At 40.4% G+C, this 8,504-nt stretch overlaps 1 protein-coding gene across 1 annotated transcript; it reads right to left on the minus strand.

The window, feature by feature from the left end:
* Window positions 1–236: 236 nt before the first annotated feature.
* Window positions 237–1,507, minus strand: LOC143028997 (methylglyoxal synthase-like). Its single transcript, XM_076191342.1, has 2 exons — window positions 1,373–1,507; window positions 237–1,165 (listed from the first exon to the last, which is right to left on the minus strand). Exon 2 carries the CDS (start codon window positions 1,038–1,040, stop codon window positions 540–542), a length of 501 nt encoding a protein of 166 aa, XP_076047457.1. The 5' UTR covers window positions 1,041–1,165; window positions 1,373–1,507; the 3' UTR covers window positions 237–539.
* Between the last annotated feature and the right edge of the window lie 6,997 nt (window positions 1,508–8,504).

Below are 8,504 nucleotides of genomic sequence, written 5' to 3' on the forward strand. Positions count from 1 at the left end.
CTGGGCTAAATTCATCCAATACTTCGACTGCTATGTATGTCTAGATACTTCTCTCTTAGAAAGAGCTATCTAGAGAATATAAAGTAAATATGTGTTTGATGGTCCTGAGAAGGAATAAACACTTTGTTCTCTCGTGATTTTGAACTATGAACTTAATGTATAAACGGACTAAAAAATCACATTGTGTTTTATGAATATTGAGTAAAAATAAATTGATAAATGCATATGATTAAAAGTGTCGAGAAAACCATACATAATATTGCATAATTTATTAACATATATCATAAATACTAGGTACATGTAAAATAGTTGCCACTGTAATGCTCAACATACATCTTAGAATATTCTCGCATTCTATGGAGATGAAGTAGGATACTTGAATGAATATTACATTTGTTAAAAACTATATCCTAATTAAAGAGATACATTCTGTTTTTGAATTACAGTATTGGTCTCCTACGGAGAATAAGAGCTGTAATGGTGAGGAGTGAGGAGTTCGATTCTTTTTACCCGTGTAATAAGTGAGTATTGTGAGCTTCCTAGTTAGCGGGCTTCCTACTGGCCAGCCACTGCTTGGTGTCTGGCAGTTGGCACTGGACACTCTGAGACATAAGGGGTGAAGAGATGAGGAAGTCCGCGGTGACGGGGTTGTTGGCGATGGGGACGTTGTAGAGCGTGGCGATCCTGAGTAGGGCCTTGACGTCAGAGTCGTGGGGCATGACATCGAAGGGGTCCCAGAAGAAGACGAGCATGTCGAGGCGTTGCTCGGCGATGCGGGCTCCGATCTGCTGGTCGCCACCGAAGGGTCCGCTCAGCAGACCCTCCACCTCCAGGCCCACCTGCTCCCGGAGCCACATGGACGTGGTGCCCGTACCCAGGAGATCGTGGCCACGCAGGACCTCGCGCCACTTCAGGGTCCACTCGAGGAGCTTGCCCTTCCTCTTGTCATGGGCCACCAGAGCGATGCGCTTGCGCTCAGGCAGCGTGCGTAGGACTGATGTGGGTAGGTCCGCTTTAGGTGCGCTTGTGGGGACGGTCATGATAGGTGCAGTGGATGAGAGGTCGAACTTCTCCAATTGCTCCTTGATGCGCTGGACGGAGGCAGTTTCCGTGGCATGGCTGAACTCGACCTCCTTCGGTACTCTGGTCTTCCAAGGGTTTGACACTGCCGAGAAAGAAATGAGGTTAGTTCTTCAATAGTGACACATTAGATTGTTGTTTTTTCAAGGTAGATCATCATGTGCTATCCTAGTCTTTACTATTTCTTTGTGTGCATACATTTTATCCTTCTATCGTTACTCTATAATAGATTGAACTGACAGGTGACAATAGGTGGTTAAGCGTAAAGATCTTTAGATGAGATCGTACTTACGATTGGATGCTGAGCTCTTGGATCTGGAGAGCTTGGCCCAGTTTTCTCCTCCGTTCGGAGATGGTTGGGCCTGTCATGATGTCTGCACGGGGTCCTTCAAGTCCTTATTCTCTGAGTTGAAGTAACCAGTCGCTGGGTTGGAGAGGGAATGTGCTTTTGTCCAGTGAGCTCGGGTTTATATACCTGTGCCCAGTAATGTGTCGTCCCGCCCTCTGACGATAAAAGACATCCGGCCAAGACTCCTCTAGTAGCGGGACAAAGAGTGAGGCCACCCTACTTTCCTTCAGCACCGACTCGGGGACTTTTCCTTTGTGCCTGAGAGTAATACATACCCTGGAGAAAGAAGGCTAGGCACTCTCCCATCAAGTGTGTTGACGTCAAGTGAGGTAGATGGATACTAATGTTAGATTGATGTCAGGGACTATTCTTTGGTCCGCGTAATAATTGTAGACTTACACTAATATTTCTATTAAAGAACCAGTATAACCTTTAGAGTGAGTTCATAACTCTCACTGTATTTTCTAGCATTCCTTAGTTCATTCATACAATTGTTGTACTGACGTACAGAAATAAATAGATATGCAAGTTGTCATTTACATACGCAATTTGAATTGTTATGCGTTCCTGACATTTCTCACTATTTGCTGTGTGACGCCAAGCTATTCTCTCTCTCTCTCTCTCTCTCTCTCTCTCTCTCTCTCTCTCTCTCTCTCTCGCTCTCTCTCTCTCTCTCTCTCTCTCTCTCTCTCTCTCTCTCTCTCTCTCTCTCTCTCTCTCTCTCTCTCTCTCTCTCTCTCTCTCTCTCTCTCTCTCTCTCTCTCTCTCTCTCTCTCTCTCTCTCTCTCTCTCTCTCTCTCTCTCTCTCTCTCTCTCTCTCTCTCTCTCTCTCTCTCTCTCTCTTTCTCTCTCTCTCTCCTTTCTCTCTGCTTTCTATTAGTATCAGAATGGATTTAGGACAAACAATGAAATAAAAAATTGAACAAAAAATTATGCTTGAAAAATGCATTTTGTTCCTGAATGAAATACGTAAAATTTACAAAAACAAAAAGTCGTGTTAATTTTCATTCAATTATAAGAACATAAGAACATAAGAATGAAGGAGACTGCAAGAGACCATAAGGCCTACACAAGGCAGCTCCATATCCATCACCATCTGTCATCCCCATCATTAAGTTGTCTAACCATTTCTTAAAACAACTGATAGTTTCAGCGCTCACTACATGGTTACTAAGTCTATTTCATTCCTTGACCACCCTATTAGTAAACCAATTCTTGCCTATTTCCTTCTTAAATCTAAATTTGTCCAATTTAAATCCATTACTGCGAGTCCTGCCCTGTTGTTTTAATATGATGACCTTGCTCGCATCACCCTTGTTAAAGCCTTTGATCCACTTGAACACCTATATTAGATCACCCTGCACTCTGCGTCTCTCCAGAGAGTGTAAGTTAAGGTGCCTAAGCCTCTCCTTGTAAGGCAAATTTCTGAGTCCATGTATCATTTTGGTCATTCTTCTCTGTACTGATTCTAGTGAATTGATGTCCATTCTGTAGGACGGAGACCAAGACTGTACCGCATAGTCAAGGATGTGTCTAACTATCGCTAGAGTGCGTGCGTGCGTGCGTGCGTGCGTGCGTGCGTGCGTGCGTGCGTGCGTGCGTGCGTGTGTGTGTGTGTGTGTGTGTGTGTGTGTGTGTGTGTGTGTGTGTGTGTGTGTGTGTGTGTGTGTGTGTGTGTGTTTTTATGAACCGCACTTTCGGGCTTTTTTATTCAGCTGAGGGGCGCGCAGTGGTAGAAATGTCCCATTTTCTTGTCAAAAGCATGTGACCACATTTTTTGGGTTATGGGTACTTGCGTAATATTTAGATGATACTGCATATGATAGTAAGTAATTATTATGCAAGAATTGTATTTCAAGCGCTGTTTTTGAGGGTTCAGTATATTACTTGCGTAATATTTAGATGATACTGCATGTGATAGTAAATAATTACTATGGAAGAATTGTATTTCAAGCGCTGTTTTGGGGGGTTTAGTATATTACTTGCGTAATATTTAGATGATACTCCATGTGATAGTAAGTACATATTATGGAAGAATTGTATTTCAAGCGCTGTTTTTGAGGGTTCAGTATATCACTTGCGTAATATTTAGATGATACTCCATGTGATAGTAAGTAATTACTATGGAAGAATTGTATTTCAAGCGCTATTTTTGAGTGTTCAGTATATTACTTGTGTAATATTTAGATGATACTCCATGTGATAGCAAGTAATTATTATGGAAGAATGGTATTTTAAGCGTTATTTTTGAGGGATCAGTATATGATGTGATTGTCTGAGCCTCAAAAAAAATTGTATTTGTCCAGTTTTCACAGTATAGTGAAAGTGAGAGAGAATATTATAGTATAGTAACAGTAATGATTTTAGTGAGTGTCCAAAAGTTCAGTTGCAAACTTATATGGGAAGACCATCATCAAACTTTCCTTGTGCTTGTGACAGAACAAAAAGAAGGAAAACTGAAGAAATACGGGCGAAAAACTCAACAGCAACGTTAGTTTATGCCACAGAGATGAAATTGCGTGAAACCGGGGAGCAAGATGCTGCAAAGCTGCTAAAGCAATCAACATCTATTCCAGCTAGAGCAACGGAAATGATAAAAAACTAGAGCACTCCACGTGAAGTTTCCTTCACACCCCTTGAGGCATTGATATCATAGTTAAAACAATTATGAGTAGAGTCAGTTACTGTTTTTTGTGAGAGGCACACAAAGAAAAAAACTGTCATATGTATCCATCCTACGATAGGGTTCTATCAGAAAAATTGTAATGCTGTCCAGAAGTGCACATTTTTCCTATCCCTGTGATACATGACTTTTGCAGTAATTCTTTGCATGATACCTTAAAGTCACATTTCATTTCCTTCTCTACTATAATAGTAACCACTCTATACTTTTTATTGATCAGTTTAAGTATACTTCTATCACTAGTAGTAACTTTGCTACTTTGGTGAAAAAAAACTGATACTATAGCTTGATGGTGGATTTTCTAATGAAAATATTTTCCATTTTAACTGTATGGAAATGATGATGTCTTCCATGGTGAAGGCACTGTTTTAAACTTTTTTTCCTTCTTTTTTCCACTGTCTGTACTGAAACATTATGTTCCATATCATTAGACTTTTGGACACGAATTTATTCATATCTATTACTGTAGGGCGTCGCCCATGGAGAAGCATGAGACTGGGAGAGAGCCGTAACCCTGCGTGTGTTAGTGTTGTGTAAGAAGTGTTGTTGCGAGTGTGAAATAGTGTAACATGTTGTATGAGGTTTTGTCTGCGTTCTTAAGGCGCCTTGGGTGATCGAACTCGTACTCTCGGTGAAGAGAGTCTGGAGCGCTGACTATGGCCGGTTTCCTAATTGGAAGGAACCAGCCGACAGCTTTAATCGATACCAAGACGCCTCCGAGAATCGAACTCGAGGTCTCGCGTTGAGAGCCAAGAGCGCTAACGTTAGCTAACGTCACAACAAAGTTCTGTAAGCCAACAGCTTTAATCGAAAACTCGTTGTTAAGGTGTTTTACTAGTGTGTGTAATGTGTTGTTTTAGTGTGTAATGTGTAACCTGTTGAGTTTAAAATGTTGTTTGCGTTCTGTGTATTTTGTTGTGTAAAGTTGTTTTGTGTGTGATTACAGAGAGTTATAACGGCCCCTCCGTGATAGCGTTCCGAATAAATAAGGTAAACAGGGATAGCAATCCTCTGGATAGCACTCCCATGGAGTCGGCGTATCTGGACTTCGAGAGTAACTTGAGGAGCCCAGAACGATGGGCGTGGACCTTCGCTGTCCTTGGGCTTCTGATCCTGCATAGGATCCAACAAATACAACGGAAGATGAATCACTGTCCGTATCATACGGTTCTATCACTTCCATAAACTCTTCGTTGACTTCGTGTCCCGTCAACGGGGGTCGGTGGGTGGGTGGGGAGATTTGCGTTCCTCTTTCAACGTTGCCTGAAGCAACAGTTTGCGTATGGGCATCTTTCTGCCGTTTTGTGTGGGCAAACTTCTTGCGGCACGTTTGGCCGTGCTCTTTCTTATTTTTTCGGTGACTATCACCGTTTCGTCGGGCTTTTTTACAAAAGGTTTCCCGCTTCGTTTTATCGTCTCCAGAGTGCTTTAGCATTCTAAGGATAATTATACAACATCTAGTATTTTTTTTTCATAATATGAAGTGTATTTAAGAGCTACAATATTAGTAAGAGCAAAATAAACAACACAACTTTGCACTGCAAGTGTTTTGATGACTCTTCTCATGATTAGAAGTGCTCTGACGATCGAGATTTTCTAGAATGCATGCTTTCGTCTTTTCTGACTAGTGACCATATGTAATCTCCCATCATAGCAGTATTCCATCGTCCTTGATATCTTCTTTCCATAGTTGCGATATCCTGATGAAATCTCTCGCCATGCTCCTCACTGACAGCCCCCAAGTTTTCGGGGAAGAAATCTAGGTGAGAATGCAAGAAATGTATCTTCAAGGACATACGACAACCAAGTTTCCTGAAGTTCTCAATAAGCTTTGCCACTATTTGTTTATAATTAGGGTCCTTGTGATTTCCTAGGAATCCACGAACTAAATCACGAAATGAACACCAAGCTTCTCTTTCAACTTTCGTCATCGCTCTTTCCAGTTTCTCCGACTTCAACATTTTGTTTACCTGGGGTCCAACAAATATACCACCCTTGAGCTTAGCCTCAGATAGCTTGGGAAACATGAGACAAATTTCTTGGAAAGTTTCGCCTCCAAAATCCAAAGCCTTCACAAACTGTTTAATTAACCCTAGCTTGATATGAAGTGGGGTTAATAAAACTTTTTTCGAATCTACTAGAGGCTGTCTGAGAACATTTAACATTCCTGGCTGTAGTTCAACTCTTGGGGGCCAATGAACTTTATTATAATGATCATCATCAGCCCTGCTGTCCCATAAACAAAGAAAACAGGAATACTTTGTGTATCCCCCTTGTAAGCCAAGCAAAAAGGCTAGCATCTTGAAAATCACCACAAACATCCCATTTGAATTCAGCATAATTGATTTTTTCAAGAAGCTGTTTGACATTATGATAGTTTTCTTTCTTCTGTACTGAGTGTGCAAGAGGCAAAGATGGGTTTTTATTTCCATTGTGGAGCAATACTGCTTTGAGACTTCGTGTTGAGCTATCTATGAACAGTCGCCATTCTGCAGGATCATGTTCGAGTCCAAGGGCTGTAAACAAACCAGTACCATCCTTACAATAACACATATCATCACTAAAGTCACAGTAAATTTTAAATTCTTCATGTCGTTTCCGGTACACAGATGTCCTGCAGTCTTCTCCTAGTAGATTCCATTCTTTCATCCTTGATGTAAGAAGCTCAGCTCCTGACTTAGTAAGACCTAAGTCTCTGATTAAGTCATCTAGCTCACTCTGACTTGGAAAGTGAGGCTCCGAAGTCGTTCTTGGTGCGAAATCTTCGTCTCCCATTTCATGGCTGCTGCTACCTGCTGACCCTTCAGATGAAATTTCCATTGCATCTTCCATCTGGAAAGAAAGAAATAACTAAATATAGCAACTTCAACAAAGACGAATAGCATTAGTATTCCATATATCTTTAGGAAAGTGAATGTATATTAAGTACTTAATATTGAAGCTAATTAAAAGTAAAGAGAGTATGATAAAAATAAACTTGCATTTTCTGGTGGTTGTGGTACTGGTAAGCTATCATCATGTGGGACAGGTGCTCTAGATGATGGTATGTCTGGATACTGCAGAGCTTGTCTTTCTTTCACTTTCCTGTACTTCGTCACATCAATCATACAAAAGTAGGAGTCGTCGTGATGGTTCTTCGGCTCTCTCCATATTCTAGGAATGGCAAAAGGCATTGCCCTTCCTGTACCTCTCAGCCATCCTTCTAGAGTAGATCGGCAGCTTCCACATATCACAAGAGGTGCCCATGGCTTGTCCTGGTCACCCATGGGCATTCCGAAATAGAGTCTGTACGCTATCCACACTTTAGCACCTCTCACGATCTTATGTAGTACTTGTTTTTTCCCAATATAATAACCACACACATAGCAAAATGTATCAGGAGAATTTTCACATCCTCTAGTAGCCATTTTAACAGGTAAATAGTTCAGTCATTGATCTGAAAGAGAAAATTAGATAAACATTTAGTAGCAGACCACATAACAATTCCAAAATATACATGGTAACATTGAAATTATGTGTATTTCTATAACGGTCGATGACACAGAAAAAATAATTGCATATTTGAAATCAGCAGGAAAAATGGATTCATAAACTTTAAAACAAAAATGCAATAAACAAAACTTTTGAAAAAAATGTTACGTTGTATAATCCCCATACCCATATATATTCTGATACCCTATCACTCCAGGTACTTGGATAACTATATTTAATTTGAAAAATTGGCTAGGGTTAAGGGTTAAAGTTTATGGTGGGGTAACACGCCACTACTGTAGTGTCTTCTTAGCTCGCGTAGCATGTTTGTGACATAAGAATTAATATGAATATACAAACCATTGTATGTGTCTATAGATATTATTTATATTTGTGAAATTAATGTTGCCATAGACCATGATACTTTTTGTAAGAAGAAAGCATGTAAATGTAAAATGATTGTATGAATTTACCAAATATTGAAATTTTAATTATTTTTATTTAATTTTTGTGTAGGTGGAAACAGATTATTAACAAACTCCTCATAGGCTTTTGCAGATAAACCCCATATAACCATATATATTCTGAAGATAAACAAACAAGGTACATTTCTTCACCTTTTAGCTATAGAAATTCATGGCCAATCCACACACTCACACATGCACATACACACGAACGCAAAAATGTGTATATATGATATTTGTGCTTGTGTATGCCTTCAGGTATTACAACGACGAAAGTCCATCAAGGATACGTACCTGCTTCACCACTACCTATGGGTGGGCTGGTTCTTCGTAAAATTGAGATTAGGACGGCAGTTAGCAGTAGACTCAAATCCTGCGAGTGTAGATTAACCCCGAGGTTGAAGAATTTTACAGCCTCAGTAGCGTGGTTGGTAGAAGCATAGACTTGCTAACGCAG

This window comes from Oratosquilla oratoria, chromosome 10 (genome assembly GCF_046742065.1).
Source record: "Oratosquilla oratoria isolate Oo_2021 chromosome 10, ASM4674206v1, whole genome shotgun sequence".
In the NCBI taxonomy this organism is placed as follows: domain Eukaryota; kingdom Metazoa; phylum Arthropoda; class Malacostraca; order Stomatopoda; family Squillidae; genus Oratosquilla; species Oratosquilla oratoria.